Raw genomic sequence first — 20,593 nt, 5'->3', positions numbered from 1 at the left:
GGGTATTGAAACCCATCAGTTCTGATTAACTGGTGAGGCCTGGAGAACCTTGGATTGCACTGTGTAGCAGAACCTGTAGAAAATTCGTTTATGTGAACCACTGTCTTTTGATCCTCCTTATTTTGTCCAGGCAATAAGTTTACGTTTAGGGAGGCAACTGCCCTTTCAGTATTTGGAATAACAGAGTGTGGGCAGGGTATCTCACTGCCAACATCGTGGAAGGTTCTAAGGGGCATCACTGTGCCGAGAATTGTCTACTTTTAGTCCTTTCATTCAGGCCTTGATGGGATAACACATCAACTCGGCTGGAAGGGCAAGAAGTGAGCAAGGGGACACTGAAAGGCATAGGAAATTGCTAACGTCTCAGTAGCTTGGTTTTCAGCCCCACAGAAGAAGGTCCAGATCAACTTTTGAGATAATCTGGCATCTTCCTCCCATTTTCAACTCTGGCGCAATCTGAGTTAATCATTTGGTCTCTAAAGGGAAATATGAAAAAATATGAAGAAATCCTCAGGGGTGAAAATTCCCTCAACAGCACTCACGGTTATAGAGGGGGAAATTCAGCATCATGGAATTTGGAGCTCAAAGTAATCTTTAAAATCATCTAGTCTTAGTCACTTGATTCCCAAACTAGGTAAACTGAGGCTCAAGGAGATTAAGTGACTTGCATGTGTTCATAGCATGGGTTAATGGAAGAGACAGTGGTATTGTGCTGGATATTGCTAGGGCACCGAGTAATTTCTCACCTTGCTCTTTGGCACGAAGGGGGTTTTGTGTAGAGTTCTATAAGCTCAGGCTTCCCGCAGAATATAAGCATTCCTGCTGTGGGCGAGCACCAGTTAGCTGCATTGTTCAAAAAGGAAAAAGAAAAACCAACTCTACGATGGCTGAGCAGGGCACTGAAGCCTGGGGAAGCTGCTATATCTATTCTAGTCATTCTAGTCAGCAAAACACAGAGAGAGCTAGCTAACTAATCTTGGCATCTCAATAGGTTACTGCAGAAATATATACTCATTCATTCATTCACATACTATTGAATGCCAATAAGAATGCAAGGTGCAAAGTCCTCAACATGCTGAGGCTGCAGAGAGGAGCAATATAGAATATCAGCTCCCTTGCCGTGTGCACCATCTTCATAAAAGCCAAGAAGGTACTTGAAAAAATTGAATATCCACTTTGGATTTAAAATGATACTTCATTAACTAACAATAGAAGGAGGGAATACATTGTAAGATTAATAGTGATCATCTTGTAGAAGTCAGAGTAATGTTTAAAATTGTGTTATAATTTTACTATAGTCTTCAATACTTTGTATATTTTTACAATGAGGATATATTGTTCTATGTTCAGAGATTTAAATTAGATATCTGGAATTTTTTCAGTCTTGAGAGGAAAAATATATTACTTTTATAATAGATCCCTTCTCTACTCCCACATTATTAAATTTTATGTTCAGGAGGAGTTGTATTTTCCACAGCAGGAGTGCCACTATTGGTCTGTAATGTAACTATGTTAACAGAGGGAAAGAATTGGCTCTTTGCATACAGACAAGAGCCTAAAATGGTTGTTTTATTTTTGCTTTTAAGTGATGCAAGGAAAAGAATTTGAAAATTTTAGCTCAATAATTTTCATTTTGTTTTCTAATTGAGGGGGGGGGGGCTTATGTTAGCTCCAATAAGATCACATAAAAATATTCACCACATATCTTGGACTTTTAGGGAAAGCTCCTTTAGAAAAAAAATTGGGGGAAATCTTTTTTAAAAATCACAAGCATTAGTAATAATCACCAATACGAATACTATGCAACAGACAACATTCATTACATTTCATATGCATTAACTCATTTAATTCCCACAATCATCTGATGAGGTATTACCCCATTTTACTGATGAGCATACTGAAGCAGAGTTGTTGAGCAGAGCTGTAGAGCTACTGACAGATGGACCCAGCACTCAAACTTAGGCATTGTGGCTCCCACTCCGATACACTGCCTCCCATAGCAACTAAATGGGGGAGGAGAGTATAGCAGTCTGGGTACAATCTGGAGGCAGAAAACGTACAGTGATTTACACAGGAGAAGTTTAACATAAATGGTTATTAAACAATGATAAAAGAGTAATTATCGGATATTGAAACAAATATACATTCTATATGATACTGTAAGGCTGAGGGAGAGTATGCAGAAAGGACAGACTTGGACTTCGGCCCCTCCCCAGGGCTGGAGTCCAAAACCCACTGGAAAGGTATGGTTGCAGCCCGCTGGATGGCAAAGAGAGGTGCTGCTTTGCCTGGCCAGACCTTGTCTTTGGCTGCTGGGCAAGCATCAAGCAGCCCTCTGGAACATAAATGGGGGTGTAACTGGTTGCCAGGCACATGGGCATGTAAAGAGAGTGGGGGTGCTGGCATGGCAGAAGGCCTGGGGCATGCAGGATCTGTGTCAAGAGAGCCTCAGCAGGCAATCATGAGGCCAGGTCAGGGCTGTGAAGGTGCCGAGGGCCCAGGCATTCTGGGCACCTGGTTGGGGAAGAGCATCACTGGATATCCCACTCCCCATTAGGGGTGCCATACACAGCCAGAAAGAGGAGCCCCTTCCTCCTGCAGCGCTCTCCCGGCACTCTCCGTGAGAACCCTTACCATCATGCCTGCTGTAAAACGGGAGAAACGCTTACAGAATTCACATCCGTACGGAGACAAGAAGTAACACACTAATAAGTGGCACAGAGGGAGCTCTCAGCTGGTCATGCTGCTGTGTAATGTGCCTAATCCCGTTTTCCCAAGGACCTTTCACCTGGTGCGGAACCCAGAGCTTGTGCTGGCAGTGTCTATGACCAAGACGGGGAACGAAGTCTGCAGCTATCCCGTTATTCTTCAGGTAAGATATATATGCTAAGGAGTAATCATGGCCCTTTGTTTAGTTAAATGCAAGTAAAGCGCCATGTGTCCTTGTTGTGGAGAAAGAAATTGGATGTCACAGAATTCTCTCTTGAATGCTATTGCTAAAATATTTACAACCTTCTGCTTAGATTTCAAGTTGAACATGTTCATGTAGCTCTTAATTTAGTTTAATCCAACAGATGGTGGTTGTGGGCTTGCTGTATGTCAGGAGCTATGCTTTCTACTTAAATCAATTCCAATGGCAAGCACGAGCGATTGTCCCCGCAGCATTCACATGGCTTGCAGTCTCAGTGGTGGGTACAGTCAGTGGAATGAATGGCTGCTAGATGCACCACGTGTTTTAAGTTCAGTGGCAACTAGAGTGAAAGAACATGGTCAGAAGGCTCTTCCTGAAGGATGTGAGCTCAACAGTGTTAATTCCAATCATACTTTTAACACACTTTCTGCAAATATTTATAGCAGCCAAACAATTTTTGGAGACTCCAGAGAAGTCTGGCTTCATTTAAGTTTTAGGCAAACACCTGGGCAGTTCTTTCTTTTTATGTTTGTATGTCATCCTCACTTACTTATTTGTAATCAAAGACACTCCTAAATAAATGTGTGTGTTTATGTGTGTTTTTCTTGGGAGAAGGGGAGAGAGTTTAGGAGCCTCTCTGCTCTGAATTTACTTTCTGATTCCTCCACAATCGTTACCTTCTTTTTGGTGAACAGAATATATTGTCTCCAAGTAACATTTCTTTTATTCCATATTTTTAATAGCAATGAATCCAAAATTGGGACAAAGCAATCTGAACAAATATCAAAGCTTAATTAAGTCTTCTATCCTGATGATAAATATGGGCTTAAAATTTGTTCTAGGAGACACAATATATATAGCATCACATTCTTCCCTGTCAGGTGCCTCTTTGACAGCCAGTGCGATAAAAACCTCATGCAGATGCAAATTTAGTACCTTAATCAGTTTCATAAAATTATAGATATGGATGTTTCCCTTAAGGTTCCCATTTTATAAGAAATGAGTTTGATACCAAGATAATTTGTATTAACTTTCAAGATTTTTTGTTATTGCTGCTGGTGTTTCATTTTTATTTCTTGAAGCAGTTTATGAGAAAATATTAAAGTTCAAGCAAATAAATAACAATGAGGCATGTTAGGTTAATCTTACTAGGCTCCCTGTTCCTTGAAATATAGTCTTTGTTTTCATACCTCTGAGGGATGCTCTATTATCTGACCTATTAAATCAATTCTTAAGGTTCATTTATTTTCCTCTTTACTATCAATCTCCACTTGGTAAAGTAAGTGTTATTCATTATAAAGTTCCTCCAGGTGTCATATGTTTAGTTGGAATTAATCTGGTTTAATTTCTCTTAAATTGAAACAACTTATTTCTTCACGTATGCTTGAACCAAGTTATATAATTTGAATAAGTATGCTATTTCCATTACATATAAAGCTGAGTGTATTCACATTTTTAAAAAATCCTCCTTGATGACCAGTGAAATGCAAATTAAAATATCAGCTGCCGGAGCCTGCCGGCATCAGTCGAACAGTACCTGCAAGGGGGGGAGAGGATGAGAAAAGACAGACAGAAAACAGAATGGGATTGGGAGGACTGTAGCACTTCCCGCTTACAGTCCCGAGTTTATTTTTCACCATACTTTTATACAGGGTCAGTTACATTCCATACAATACATCATTCCTATTACGTGGTAAACATAATTATACCCCTTTGTTTTAGGTTTCCTACTGACCTTTACACAAAGTTCCTTATCTTGGCTAAGATTCCAGCGGCTATACCTGTACATACACCTTTGACGCCACCTAAGTTCCTTTCCATGAGATAATCTAGCCATGCTCCTTGCTAAAGGATAATTATGCTTATATGTAAACTGTGCTTGAAGGTTAACTAAGCTCTAGGGGGCAGAATGAGTGATTACTAAACTATTGTGCTTAAGGGTCTCTAAGCCTAAAGGGGGCAGGATGCATGACTAACCTTGGGAACAGGCAGGCCACTTTGTGAAACCTGCCCTCTCAGGACTTTGTCAACTGAGGTCGCTCCCAACAATCAGCAAAGTATTAAGCTGAAGATGTTTTGGCAAGAGTGTGAGGAAAACAGGCCATTTCTTATGCTATTGGTGGACTTGTAATTACAATAACCTTTCTGGAAATTATTGGCTGTGATAAAGTTCAATATTTAAAAGTGATTGTGTTCTTTTATTTACAATTCTACTTGAGAAGTTTGTTCTAAAGAAGTTTTAGATTTACACAAAGATTTATCTTTATAATTTTTTTTTTTTTTTTTTTTTTTGCTTATAGTAAGGAAAACTTGAGAATCTACATGTCTAATTTTCAGAGAGTGGTAAAATAAAATATCCCTAAAAGCAAATAGTATATATCCTTAAAAAATGTTAAAAAAGGATTCATGGAATATTGTTAAGTATAAACAAAAACAAACAAAAAACAAACCTAATGCAGTTATCAAATTGTATATATTTTGTGATCCTAGTTTTGTAAATTAAAGAATGCATATTTATAAATATACTAGTGCCCCAGTGCACAGATTCATGCACATTAAAAGGAAATTAATTAGAGGTGGCCAGCGGGGCAGGACTGGGCAAGATGGGCAGGACACGCCCTGGAGCCAACCTCCCTCGGTCCCTCCCCAGCTGGCTGCACCTGGGGCGGTGCTACGGCTCAAAGGGTGTCTGCGGAGTGAGCGGGGTCCCTTAGGCAGGTGGGGTCCCCAGATCTGGCCTGCGGGGATCGGGCCGAAACTGGCTCTCCAACATCCTTTGAGGGGTCCTGGATTGCAAGAGGGTGGTTCTCTGGTGATGCACTTCAGAATTGGGCTCCCTCCTCTCTGGTTCCGGGATGCATCATCTGAGAACTACTGCTGCCAAGTCACCACAGCTGCCAAGTCACTGCAGCTTGGCAGCTCCTGCATTGACCGTCTGCCCCCTGGTGGTCAGTGCACTTCATAGCTACCGGTCGGATGGTCGCTTAGCGTTTTATATATATAGACTGGAGGCCTGGTGCACGAAATTCGTGCACTTGGCGGGGAGAGTCCCTCAGCCTGGCCTGTGCCCTCTCAAAGTCTGGGAGCCCTAGGGGGATGTCCGACTGACAGCTTAGTGGGCCTAAGCCATCAGTCAGACATCCTTAGCACTGCCACGGAGGTGGGAGAGGCTCCCACCACTGCCACTGTGCTCACCAGCCATGAGCCCGGCTTCTGGTTGAGCGGCGCTCCCCCTGTGGGAGCACACTGACCACCAGGGGGCAGCTCCTGCATTGAGTGTCTGCCCTCTGGTGGTCAGTGCTCATCATAGTGACCAGTCATGCCACCATTCAGTCATTTGCATATTAGCCTTTTATTATATAGAATATGCTGTAGATGATGCCACCTAGAACCATAAGAAATGCAAAAAATTCACTGTTAACTCATTCTCGAATTGCCCCCACTTAAAATCAAATTGCCCCCCTGTGGGGCATATGCTGCACCTTGGGAACCACTGGGCTTGACACTTTTCCTCTCTGAGCTTCATATGCATATACCATGGGAATTGTAATCTCTTCTCCGCCTACCTCACTGGCTTGTCATGAGTAGGTTCTGAGCTAATAAACCTAAAAAAGTTTCATCAAGTAAGTGATGTCTACATGGGAAGGGATTGTTATTTGTAAGCCCATGGGTAGCAGGTGCTGATTAGGGAAGGAGGGCATGATTGTTTCTGGGACTGTAGCTATTGAAGCTTTGCAGAGGGTTCCGCAGGCCTTGGAGGGGCGGGCTCTGGCCAGCAGCCCTGTAGCAATGGTTGTCCCTGGAGGCGCTGGTTGGTGGGGCGGGCTATAAGGGGATGCTAGGGGGGCGACAAGGCCATTCTTTAAATTGTACATGGCCATTTCACAGCTGTACATGCTCAGGGAGGGAGTCCAATCTCCTGGAGCAGGGTGGGGGCCAGGCCAGGGCGGGGCCAGGTGGGCTAGGAGGATGGGATTAGCCATTACCTTGGCAAGGTTCAGTGTGCTTCCATTGCAGAGAAGGCGCCACTGCTATCAGGGGGGGATGGGTCTGACCCTGGGAGGCCACTCAGGCCTGCCTCCACCCAGGTCTGTAGTTGTAGGGAGGAGAGGCATGCCCGGCCCCAGCAGAGAGGGCCCAGCAGCAGTGGGCCCTGGGCCCCGGATGCCTCGGGGGCGCTGACGGGTCATTGCTGGCATGCTATTGTTGTTGGTGCCCCTTCCCATGCAGGGGGTGGCATGGGAAGAGATCAGGAGTCGGAGGTCCGGGCTGCGGCTACCTGCAAGGCTGAGTCTTCTCCCTGTCCAGTCAGCCTCCCCATCCCCCCAGGGTTGCGGGAGCTGGGGTAGGGTGTCTGTGCAGGGGGATTGGAAGAGCTCTCTGTGGCTGCTTCCTCTTCCATCTTTGCAGTATGGGCTCCTGTCAGGTGCTCTCCTCAGACCCCCGGGAACTTGGCTCTGGCTGCCCTGCCCCTCCATGGCTCCCTGCAACCCCCACCCCACTCAGCTCTCCCCGGCCGCCCACCTGTCTGGAGGCTGCCTGCTGTGGGCAGCGCGGTCCTGGGGCAGGGGGTGGGGTGTGGGGAGCAGCTCAGTAAAGTTTAGTAAACCCCAGGTCAGCATTGGGATTCGGCTGCGGGGCCGCAGGGGAGTCTGCCTGGGTGGGACGAAATCTTGCTGACCCAGAGTCCCACCCCACGGCCCTGTGGCCCCGCTCACCCTGTGAATGGTTGTGATGTGATGGCATCCCGGATAATTTGCATATTCCTCTATTTTATATATATATATATATATATATATATATATATATATATATATATATATAGAGAGAGAGAGAGAGAGAGAGAGAGAGAGAGAGAGAGGGAGACAGAGCGAGAGAGAGAGGTTTATAATAATCAAATATCAGATATGTAGTTATGTAATAATCAAATATGTAGTTACAACTACATAGCAGAATGAGTAATTATCTGTTCTTTCTGAATTTATGCAATGAAAACTATGGCTGCCATAGCCAAATCATATACTCTCCTATTTGACTCCAGATTTTGTCTTTTTTTTTTGTTTTTTTCAGAAATATAAGCCCTATAACAATGGGACTTCCAATCAAAAGTGGAATTACATTGAAAATAAGAAAACTTTTACGGCCTTCCATAGCACTGCACTGGATAAGGAAATCACAGCCGCAAATTATGCTGGAATTTGTACATCCTCTGTAGTTGAAGAAAACATTGATCAACCAGTAAGTGGTTCCTTCCTTCTGAGGATAAAATAAAAACAGGGGGAGAGGGAGTAATTTAATAAAGCTAGAATTTATCTTTATAGAAAACTTATGTTCACATAAATGGAGCACTGATTTGTAAACGAACTTGGAGATTCTGGGTGGGAAAGAATGAGGGAATATTGATATTACTCCCTGCTTATATGGTTCTGATGGCTCCCTATCACCAGCACCATCTTTGGTTCATCATCAGTTCACCAGAACACACAGGAGGGAGGACAATCACACATACTACTGAAGCAAGAATTTTAGGGGGATATAGGCAGGCTTAGGGATTTTTTAGAATTGGGGTCCATGGGAAAAAACACAGGCCACAGACTGGGGGAAGGTACATTTCCATAACACAAGAAAGCCAGGTGCAGTTACATCTCCATAAGACAAGGGAGGCAGCAACAGGTATCCTATCTAATAAAGAGGGAATATGCTAATTGACCCTCAAACCATCGTAAAGATGATGGCGCACACAGCCAATCAGGAGGGAATATGCTATTGACTGCCCCACCCTCAAAGATGGCGATGCCCACAGCCACAAGATGGTGGTGCCTAGTCCCCTCAGCCCCGCTGGGGCAGCAGGCATGCGGCAAGGCTGGGCCTGCCACCAGGTGGGCTGGCTGCTCCGCACACCTGCCTCTGGAGCCCCCCAGTCCACTTCAGCCCCCCAGCTGCCCAGGGCCGGCCTGAGGCGCAGGCAAGCCTTGGATGACGGCTGCTTAGCAGATGCCCGAGGTGCAGGCAAGCCACAGATGTCAGCTGCCCAGCCGCCCAGGGCTGGTCCGAGGTGCAGGCAAGCCTCAGATGGCGGCTGCCCAGCCTCCCAGGACCACCCAAGGCTCAGGTAACCAGGGCCAGCTGAGGCTTGCGCTGCCGACAGTGGCAGCAGCAGAAGTGTGATGGGGCGTTGCCTTCCCCTGATCACTGGGTCACCTCCTGCCCCTGAGGGCTTCCAGACTGTGTGAAGGGGCAGGCCGGGCTGAGGGATCCCCCCCTCCAGTGCATGAATTTTCATGCACTGGGCCTCTAGTATTTCCATAAGACAAGGGAACTGGAAGTAGCCAAGAAAGGTCTATATTTACAGAATAAAGAAAAGGAAGCCCTTCATTCAGCTGGAAAAGAAGAAAGCCCAGAGGGAAGGAGAGGGGAGAACCTCACATGTCCCATGTGAGGTTCAACACTTTGAGCCCAGGAGTTACTACAGTAACCAGTGTAAGGGAATAGTGACCAATCAGAGGGGATATCTCGGCACCAGGATCTGCAGCCTATATAAGCCGTAGGGAAAGAGAATCCAGTGGGACCCTTTTCCCCCTCCCTACATGGGAGTCAGTTCTGTGGGACTCTTTCCTCTCCCCACGTGGGAGTCTGTACTTGTTCTTCAATAAATCTCCACCTTTGCTATACCACTTTCTGTCTGTGGATTCATTCTTCGATTCTGGCGGACAAAGAATCCAGGTTCTGGTCCAAAAATTCGGTATCACTACCCTCCACAGGTGTGCCTGCCACACCAGGTGTCACTCCACTCCATAAAGCATCCTAACATGCAAATGAGTGTAAGTGACTTTAACTATATTACACCATACCAAGCATGGGCCTATGCATTCAATACATTCTAATTTGTAAAGAAAATAATTTATCAAGTTTGGTCCTTTAATTTTTATTAGTAAGGAATTACTTGCACTGTACTTTACAAATACCTGAGATATTGTGGGTCAGTGAGTCAAGCTGCCTTGCTGTTGTTGGTGACCATTGACATACCTGAAATCTCATAATGCACCTATAAGACCCTCCAAGACCCTCTTTACTCTGCTTCTTAGATGTCTGTAAACTGCTGCTGCTTCTTTTTTAAAGTAATATATTTTTTTTGATTTCAGAGAGGAAGGGAGAGGGAAAGAGAGATAGACAAATCAATGATGAAAGAGAATCATTGACCAGCTACCTCCTGCATACCCCCTACTGGGGATCAAGCCAGCAACCCAGGCATGTACCCTTGACTGGAATTGAACCCGGGACCCTTGAGTCCGCAGGCTGATGTTCTATCCACTGAGCAAAACTAGCTAGGGCCTGCTGCTGCTTCTTCAATTGTCATTCTCTAGCTCCACTGAATGAGAGATATCTAGAAGTACCATGCCATTTTGCATCTCTCTGGTTTTGAGTGTGCTGTCTCCTGTACCTCTTTCTATTTTGTCTGTGAACTCAAACCTGTTAGCAGAAACACTGTCAGACTAGTAAGGCTGTCTTAAAATGAAACAAGTCAACTTGGAAAGTCTCCCCCTATCTAAAGATGAACCATTTAAGCATCAATATGCTAATTAGTGCAGTGAATTGACATATATGAGATATATTTAAATCCATACTGATATTAAGCAACAGCAGCAACAATGCATTGGTCACAACTAAATGATGCTATGAAACCAATACATTACTTTGAAAAGTGGAAAATAAAGAATCAAGCTTTTTTTTCCCTTCATTTCCTCAGGATAACAAAATATTGGGTGAGAAGTTTCACTTCATAGAAATACTAGAGGCCTGATGCACGAAATTCATGCAAGAGTAGGCCTTCCTTCCCCCAGCTGCCGGCACTGGCTTTCCTCTGGCACCCGGGACCCAGGCTTCCCTCGCAGCCCTGGCTTCATCCAGAAGGTCATCCGGAAGGACATCTGGTCTAATTAGCATATTACCCTTTTATTATTATAGATTCTTGCTAATGAATGAATTGGCACACAATTCATCATGAACCCCATGCTTTTCTATCTAAATGATTCTTTCTGTATGTAATATTAATTCAGTTCCACCCGAGAGGGGATATTTAATTTTCTGCCTTCCAGTAACTTGTAGAAAAATGGAAATCAGATGTGCTGATAGAGAAATTCATAGTGAAATTTGAGAATGCATCTTTGAAAGTATGATGTCAGTGTTGACTTTGAACTGAGATAGCTCTATGTACTTAAAGGAGTAGTTGAACAGAATGAAAAAGGCAGAACAGCCAAGAGCTTGGAATCAGAAGTCACAGTTCTACATCTCATCTCTGCCCTGTGCTACTTGGGTATTCTTGTATGAAAACTTTCCTCTCTGAACTTTCATTGTATCTTATGTACTAGTATATTGAGACTGGTGATACTAACTCTGACTGTACTTAACTTTCAACCTTGTGAGGAACAAAGCCAATTAGAGTATGTGAAGGTAGTTTAAAATGTTATCATGGAAATTTTCATGCATATTCAAAGTTGAGAGTTTAGTACAATGAATTCTCAGGTACCTCTCATCAAAATTCAACTCTTATCAGGGTTTAGAAACATGTATAACCCCCCAGACATGATATCACTTCACCTCAAATGTAAGGATACACCTCTGAAAAATTTGAACATTTTCTTACATAATCATTATGTCATTATCACATCTAACAAAATTAACAATAATTCCTCAAATGCCCTGTTCTTAATTATATTTCCCAGGTTTTTCTACAAAATTCTTCTTATGGTTGGTTGGTTTTAGTCCAGATAGTTTTATTGTGGCCATCATTGCAAATAATTAGCCACATTTTCTAATGGCCAAATATCAGATGTATAAATTGGTGCTCCTTTACTCCAGTAAGTTGTGGTTTTGTTGTTTGTTAGGGTTTTTTGTTGTCTTTTTCAGCATCATTGTGAACTCATAGGATTTATTTTTACATATTCAAACATATTCTGTGTTTTGGTTATCATTGTTTTTGTTGCTTTTAAATTGTCCCATTTTGGGCCTGTGGAGACTCTTCATGTTGGCTCCTGTGTGTTTTTGACACGATTCCATGATGATTTTTCTTTCTGGGCACCACATGATATCCCTTGCTCATTTTGTGTATTTCTTGCCCCAAATATGGAAGTAGCCATTCAGCCATTCCTCCAAGAAACCCTGATTCTGGGCAAAAGTTATAGACATTATGTTGAATTGTTATTGTCTCTAAGCATTTTTAGTCAACAGAGTTTGGAAATATGTTCTTTTTAAAATTATATATATATGTTTATTAGTGAGCAAAATAATGCATTCATGTTGTGATTTCATTCGGGAATTAGAAAAATGCTTTATTTGTAAAGTATTCTACAAAAATGCTGCTATAATTTAGGTGTTCTATATAAAATCACCTTTGTCCCTCTTTTTAGGGATACTATTATTTCTCACCTTCCGGAAAGAAAAAAATGACGCTGTGCCTGGCCTGTGGACGATCCCTGAGAGCAGGGAAGGGACTGAAGCAGTTGCCTGCAGGACTGCCATTCCGCTGTGCCTCGGGCTCCGAGGCCCAGAGGCCCTTCTCACGAGGGCCTTTCAAGACCATCCATGTGGCCGAGGTGTGTAAGGATCTGCGCTCTGCTAATACCTACATGGCATCACTTTTGAAACTTCGATTATCTGCCTTGCGCTCAAGTTCATCTCCAAGCGTCCAATTCATCTTCCTCTGATGCACCTTTACCATTTCACCTGCATTGATTTTCTTTTTCCCATTGTAATTTAAAATACATTGTCTATTAATAGTTCGATACACTCTTTGAAGTTAATTGGGCACTTCTGCGGCTTTAATCATCTACTGACACCTTCCACTGCTCTTTGTGTTGCTTTTAGATGAGGAAATCACTGCGAATCTTCACTTAGTGGAGCAGCTTTTATGCTTATATCCACAGGGTAAAGTCCTTTTTACAAGATGCAACATTTCGGGGAGAATTTGATATGTCGTTGTCAATGACTCTTCATGTTGGGGGCCTGAATTCACACACCCATGTCTAATATTATTTATAGCTTATGGAGAGAAAAACCTCTGCCACTTTCCTGTGATCTTAATTTAAAATGGCACCATTTTAAAAAGCCTTTCTTTCAAGTTTAGACATGAGAAGAGCTAAGGGGAACTTACACCGCTGTATAAAAAGCAGCGATTCCTAAGAGGTGGGCAACCTTCGGGCCTGGTGTGCTCATCAGGGCTTGCTGCCCATTCCCATATCACTCTCCTCTCCCCTCCTAAACCCGATACACGTTGTGGGGAGGGAATGAGAAGGGAATAGTAACAGTTACTTACACATCAGCTGAAACATAACTCTGAAGGAGAAAGGAAGTTAGTCATCTGGGGAAGTCATTGGCCTCTGCTTGAGGGAGAGTGGGGTAGTGTTTAGGAGGTGGCAGTGAGCTGATTGGAAAGCTCGCCCAGTGTCCCATCATCTCAGACAGGGCTTTTCCCGTGGGGCAGCATCCTGTGCAGGGCTGGCCAGGGAAAAGTGAAGTGTGGTATTCACACCCTCGTTACTGTATGGTGAAGGCCACACTCATCCCCTCCTCGTTCATCAGTATCTGCCACCAGAGGAGGGCATCATCCTAATGCTGAAGATTGAGAACTCTGTACTGTGGGAGTCCCCTTACTTCAACCCCCGGCTCTCTCTGGCCCTGGCTTCCTTCCCCATCTGCTGTCATAAGAGAAGGCAAAGTAGAAAACAGGAGAAGGCTAGGAACACAGGCAGAGCTCCAACCTCATCCAAGACTCAGCAGCAGGCTGGGAAGAGAATGAGTTCTGACCTGATATCCATCCCACCACACAGCATCCAATACCTGTAGCATGTGGAGTAAGCATTTCAAAATGTAGATGCCACACATATGTACACGCACATATTTATCAAATTGAGAGACTGGAATATACCTGAATGACAAAGCTGGGAAGAAAGAACAAAAATCTTGATTAGACCTATGATTTTTTTTTTTTTAATCAGGCTGATTTATCTTCTTCTGAGGCTGAGAAAACTCTAAGTCACTATGAGGAACATCTATTATCTTTACGGATGAAGACCTGCACACAAGTTGCAGCTCCTATTGGTACGGCAGCTGCGCTCCAGAAGCCAGTGAAAATAATGGCATACAAAAATGGAGATGGATATCGAAATGGGAAGTTAATTGTGGCTGAAACCTTCCCCATGGTAAGTGGCTCTCACTTAACTGCCTCTTGCATCCTCGGAAGTAATGATAATGGTGATTCTTCTGACAAGAAAACAACAGTGGAATTGAGTGATAAATGTCCCTGGCCAGTTTCACCAATTATGCTGATAAGACCAAGATCTCTGCTTTCATAAAGATTTTCTTTTTGATTGTATTCCTTCGGAAAATGAGGAAGCAGAAGATGGTTTTTAGATTGGGTCCAGAGCAATGATACATAAAAGCAAAGGGAAAACAAAGCTACCAGATTTTCTCCATTTTTGAGAGAGACACAATACCTTTTCTGCCTTCCTTCCCATTCCAACTTCAAGTTGTATGTCATCTGCATATTTTAGAAGATGCCACCTCCTTTATCACTGCCCAATCTGAGTACTTATTTGTTTATAAATAATTTGATTCATTTGATTTTCCAGTTGGCGAAGCCTGGGTTGTGCTGACTGGGCATGTGTGGTTTCTGTCTTAGTGGCTGTCGCTGTAGCCAACAGAAAAGGAAGAGAGCCCCAGAGGCCACACCCAGTTTTGTCCTATGTTTGGGGATGATCTTGTCAATACCCTTAATGACATAATTTACAAGTAATGTTATATATGACATGGAGTTATCCTGGAGACTTCCTTGCAAATACACATACGCACCCTTGTTAACTCACCTCTTTGGTGGAATACAAATAGAATTTTTAAACTAAGGTATTGTTTGTTGTTCAAAGAAATAAGCCAAGTACAAAAGTTAGCAACTCTAGGATTCCTCCTGGGATCCACAGCTGGCTTTTGTGATCTTTGGCAAAATTATTTTTTTAGCCTGTTTTCCCATCTGCAAAGTGGAAGTAATCATATGTGTCAGCTTTTGGTTTAAAAGTCAACTACTCGTTTATTTTAAATGGTTGATCAAGATGACTACAGCAATATCATACCTTATAAAGCAACAAAATTGAAAGTGGATTTCTAGGTTAAACATTTTTTAAGGAAATACTCCCAAGGAAACATATCAGCTACTGTTTTAAATTTTTGGAGCTATGACTTTTCACAGCTAGATTGGACTCATGCTGTATGAAATTAAGTAGAACAATCTAATATCAAAAAGTGTTTCCAAACAAAGATCAAATAGGCAGTTTTTCAGCTTTCTATTTTCTCAAATTAAAGGATTTTCTTCAATTTCTAAGATAACAAGCTCTTCATGATCATTCCCAGTTCTGTCACTGTTTCCTCTCAGTTCCTTATGTAACTGGACAAACGATGGGTCCGTGCTGCCTGTCACTGCTTGAGCCAATTAAGCAGAGACATTATGAGCATTTATTCCAATACTGCCGGCAGTATAGAAGAGCAGCAGGTCATCCACAAAAATCTGCTCTGCACCCCACCATAAGCCAGCAGCTGATATTGGGTAAAGGGACAAAACTTACATGGGGAAATAGCCAAAGGGTATGCCAAATGGGCAATTAACAGATAAGCAGGCTGGAGATTTGCAAAGGCCCACAGGTATGCAAAAAGGGCTGGGGATCTTCAAAGGGCTAGTGATATGTAAGGGCTGGGGTCTTCAAAGAGCTGATGATTCTGGTGATTCTGGTTTCTGCAACGAAGTTGTTAATCTTTCTATGATTAAAGGCAGCTTCAAATGGGGAAGATGGGCTGCATTTCCAGATGTGTAACTGCCAGCCAGGTTAGAATGTGCCTTCTTTAATCAGGACAAAACAATCATGGTTAACAAAGCATGATTACTATTTCTTACAATTCTAGCTGGTTCCCCAACATTCTATTTCTACCCCCATCACTTACAGTCCATGTTATCTATCTAGCTTCTTACAGAATGCACGGAACAGCTTGGTCTTGCCCGAGCAGCCTCCAAAGTATATACTAAAGATGGAACCACAATCCTTTCCCTGCGTGAACTGGTTTTATGGGCTCTAGATAAATCATTTATCCACAGAGACCCCGAGGAACAAAAGAAAGAGGCAGCCCCCCTTGGAACAAAGGAGACAACTATTAAAAGTATGGAAGGTTGGTTACAGTCTGCAAGGCTGAGCTGATTCTGCTGTTTGGTCAGAAAAAAGTAAATTGTGATTCTTTCACTCAGTCACTAAAACAATAAATAAATTGCTTGGAATTTATAAAATGTGTTTGAGAGCTTAGCTACTTTATGCAACTTGAGCAGCTTTTGTTCTTAAATTCAGAACCCAAACCAATTGGAGACCACTTGAGAGAGTGGGGCTGGATCAATGCAGATTTCTCCCTATGATTCGAAGCAAACTATATATGATATAGTTTCTATTATTTTACAATGATATGGTTTTAGCACATAGAATATTTGATTTCCAGGTTCTGGAAGATTATACTTTCAAACACTCTTTTTTAAAATTTTTATTGAAAACCTGTTTTTCATGCAGGACTACCAAAAGGGCATAGCCATCCCTTCCCCTTTGTATTTGAAAGGTTATCCTTGAATCAGGCAGGCCCATTAGCAGCTGCCCCCTGTGTTGAATTGTGGTTTGGTGTTATGCCATCAGTTTGAATTCAAGAACTTGAGAGAAATAGGTATCTGTCAGAAACTCAGCATCATGCTTAAAATGGAGGCAGTGGTTAAAGGCATAGGCTCTGGGGGTGGATGGCCTAGATTCTAATCCTATCTCTGCCCCCACCTAGTTACGTGACTAAATCTCAGTAACCTTTTCTGTAAAATAGGCATGAACCTACCTCAGAGCATCATTTTGAATATTACGTGAGAAGATGTATGTAGATGTCTTAGTAAAATACCCAGCACATATTAGATTCTCAATCTATGTTAATTTCTATTGTAGGATATTATTTTCTATATCACAAATAACTTCTTTATAAAAACCATGGAATTGCTTCTCTCAGACCTCAGGACCAGGAGGAGATGTATATCTTCTGAAGAATTATTTTTCTTTGTGGGCTTTGCAAATCTTGAAATTGTATTTTCCATTTTGCTTTGGCCACTAGGATGCTCAGAGCCTAAATTGTGCTTTACCTCTAGCAAATAAAAACAGTGTGTATTCATGTCCATTTAATAATAAAAATATTAGCTGGGATTTTTTGGATGCTTGCCCAATTAAATAGACCAAACACTATTTATTCTATGTACTTTCTTTTTTTTTTCTTTTAATCATTCCAACAGCAGAGTGAGGTAGACATTATTATTCATTTATAATATGAGGACACTACAGCACATTATCTCTGACTGTAGTCTATTCCTATACTCCTTTCCCCCTTCCTTGGTTTTTCAATCTCTTTGTGTTATCCCTTTTCAGAGTAGATGTGTTGGTAAGCCACCTCAAATTCCCTTAAGAACTAGGAATCAAAATGCATAATTATAATCAGATTAGTTTAAATTCTTTGGCTTCTATGACGTTCTGATCAAATTTATATATTGGCATCAGTTTTGGTATTGCCTGCTTAAGTCATTAATGAAAAATGAAATATTTTGAATAAACAAATTAATTCAGTAAGCAGATTTATTCATTATTCATTGAACAATGGTAAAATGTCATTTGTTTCCCAGAAAACCCAAGACTGAAAGTGAAAAACAAATTATTTCCAACATCTGTGACATCCGATGGTTTGAATGATATAGATGAGTCTTTGTTCACCTTCCTTCACAGAAACCCGATTGCCATCTGGGTATCTTGTGGGGAACCATTTTTATCTCCCAATGGTAAGAGTTTTTTTGTTCTTGCTTTCTTTCAAGTAAGTGTATGAAGGGAAGGAGAAATAAATTCATAAGAAGTGAATTAAATGTGTATAATGTCAGCATAACATCACATTTATGCAAAGAACAGAGGTCTATCAATTAATATGTGCACAAGGATAGCTATATTCCTATATTTGCACAATTGCCTGTTTTTTCTTACTAGAATGGAGTATGCTACATGGAAAAATGTCTAATTTAGTTGATAAAGAGATCCTTGGTCTATGAAGACTGAGAATAATGGTATACATTAGAAAATAACAAATGAGTTTAATTCACACTGAAGACGACCTGTCTGCACATTTTCATTTTTAAGAATTGCACCCTTTAGGCAGTAGGTGGATGTTTAAAAAATGAGTGGTTCCAAGCCAGGCTTTCATCACCTCCAAATAGTTTGTGGAAGTGGAAAATGAAATATGGCTATTGCATATGGTAAATCTATATAATAAAACAGCACTGTTCTTCTCTTTCTCCCCCTGCATTCCATAAAGAAATGCCTTAAGCCCTGTCATCTTTCAAATGAGGTTTCTTTTAATGACCCTTACCTTTTAATTACTTCTTTCTAATTGAATCTATTTCTTGGAGCAGAAAGTTCTTTATAAATTATTGGCTTGCATGATAAATTACTGTTGGTAAAAGAATGCAAAATAAAATATCTTGTATTTTTATTACTCTAGCTTTGCAGAAAGCAAAAAAATTAGAAAAACGTAACTGGCAAAAAAAGGACAAAATTTTGGCTGACTTAGACACCATGAAACACAAAATGAGACAGTTAAAAGGTCAGTATGAATTAAATCAAGTATCACCATGTTTAATTCTAAATAGTCTTTTAACTATTAGATACCAGATGTTTAACTGAGTTATATATGTATACATATAGTATTACCAAAGTCACTTGAGCTAGTCTAAAACCTAATAATATGTATTTTCAGTACTGATTATATATTTTTAAATTTTATATTAAAATAAATATCACATGATTTGTACATACATTCAAAAATTTAGGGAGTTGTCTGGATTATATAAACACCCTATTGGTTTGAAACAATTCCTGCACTGACATTTTATGGGCTTTGGAATAAATCCTTGAACAAAAGTTGCTGTCATTCCTTAGGTGTTGCTTTGGAAGAAGTTTTTTAAATAATGTGAGGAAGGAAGTACTAAATTCTTCAAAGATCATTGTCAGTATCTCAGAACAGCTCCCTCTTGTCATGCAGCCTAAGATATGCTATCCATAGACAAAGTGATCAATTCGCAATTGATCTTCCACATGTATTTGTCACAGAATTTTAAGTTCCTGACCCAGCACTTCAGATATCAAATGGTTCTTTGGGGAGAAACAGTGCATTATGGGGTTTAGTCTGGGAAGGAAAACATTTCAGACTCTGTAATTGCCATAGCAGGATTTCAACTCCTGAGTATGCGCACTATCTGGTGTTAAAGCAGGTGAACCTTATTTCAATCAACAACACAACTAGTCCTAAGTGCACTAAACAGAACTCTGCATTCAATGATTATTATTCCATTCTTACAAAAAGAATTGTTGGGTCTAAGTGAAAAGAATCTATTACTTCTGCTAGACATTTTCACTTGAATGTCCCATGGGTATGTCCAAAACTGAAGTTATCATATCACCCCCACACCAGCGCCTCCTTCATTTCTTCTTACAGTGGACACTCCCATCATCCACCCAGGTGTTTCATCTCAGAAACCTGGGAGTCATTCTGGGCATCTCTCTCATTTTCTCCAAGCAAATATCAGCAAGCCTTGTTGCTTTGAATCTATTATCTCAAATGAATTCTAATAGTCTTAATTCCCACTATCATTACCCAAGTTAAAGCTACTGTGACCTATTATTTGGATTTCTGGAACAATTTTCTAATTGGTCTCCCTGACTCCATTATTATTATTATTATTATTATTATTATTATTATTATTATTATTATTGATTCTGGAGAGGGAGGGAGAGGAAGAGATAGAAGTACCAATGATAAGAGAGAATCATTGATCAGCTGCCTCCTGCACATCTTACTGGGGATCAGGCCCCTAACCCAGGTATGTGCCCTGGCTGGGAATCAAACCATGACCTCCTGAATGACTTCAGTGGTTCATTCAACCACTGAGTCACACCAGCTGGACGCTGCCTCCAGTTTTGACAATAGTGTCCATTCTATGTATTATACTAATATTCTTGAGCTGGAGCAATCATGCAAAAATGCAAAGGTGTCATGGTTGTCCAGGCATAAAACTCCCCATTTCAAAGCTCCCATTACGTTTAGGACAAAGTTGAAACTCCTTAATGTGGCCCTTCATGGTCTGGTTCTCTGTAAACTTCTCTCTTCTCTTTACAATTCCACTCCACCCACCTATTTGGGCTTTTTTTTTTTTTCCATTTCCCAGACGTACCATGTATTTTCTTTTGACTCTGAGCTTTCTGCACAATTCAGTCCCCTCTGCCTCAAACTCTTTTCTCTCCTGTCCCCTTGGATTGCTCCTACTCATTCTATACTTTTCAGCTCACTTGTTATTTCTTTCCAAATCAGGGGTAAAGTGGTTTACCACACTCTGAACTTCTCCTCTGACAGTCCTCATCACGTTAGTGTAATTGCCTGGTCATGTAACATGTGACTGTATCTTCTCTCTTATATTATAAATTATATACATTCCTTATTTGTTCTCTGAATAGTTTTAGAAATATTGAATGAAAGAATGAATGGAATGTCAACCATTCCCTCCAGCAAGTTTTTTCGGCTCTATTCCTGTTCCAGGTT

The 20,593-nt window shown here is 41.5% G+C and overlaps 1 protein-coding gene across 2 annotated transcripts in view; it reads left to right on the top strand.

Moving 5' to 3' along the window:
* Nucleotides 1-20,593, top strand: part of LOC308257537 (doublecortin domain-containing protein 1-like) — a gene marked incomplete at its 5' end in the record, with an annotated part of 130,027 nt that overhangs the window by 83,594 nt on the left and 25,840 nt on the right. For both annotated transcript variants that reach the window (XM_080687425.1, XM_080687424.1), the window contains 7 exons: nucleotides 2,779-2,872; nucleotides 7,982-8,149; nucleotides 12,319-12,504; nucleotides 13,906-14,109; nucleotides 15,916-16,117; nucleotides 17,637-17,789; nucleotides 18,500-18,601. In XM_080687425.1, coding sequence (XP_080543551.1) covers nucleotides 2,779-2,872; nucleotides 7,982-8,149; nucleotides 12,319-12,504; nucleotides 13,906-14,109; nucleotides 15,916-16,117; nucleotides 17,637-17,789; nucleotides 18,500-18,601 — 1,109 coding nt within the window. The remainder of the gene's footprint in view (nucleotides 1-2,778; nucleotides 2,873-7,981; nucleotides 8,150-12,318; nucleotides 12,505-13,905; nucleotides 14,110-15,915; nucleotides 16,118-17,636; nucleotides 17,790-18,499; nucleotides 18,602-20,593) is intronic.

The sequence above is a fragment of the Plecotus auritus genome (genome assembly GCF_963455305.1).
Source record: "Plecotus auritus genome assembly, chromosome: 9".
Lineage (NCBI taxonomy): Eukaryota > Metazoa > Chordata > Mammalia > Chiroptera > Vespertilionidae > Plecotus > Plecotus auritus.
This window is presented reverse-complemented; position numbering and strand designations above follow the sequence as displayed.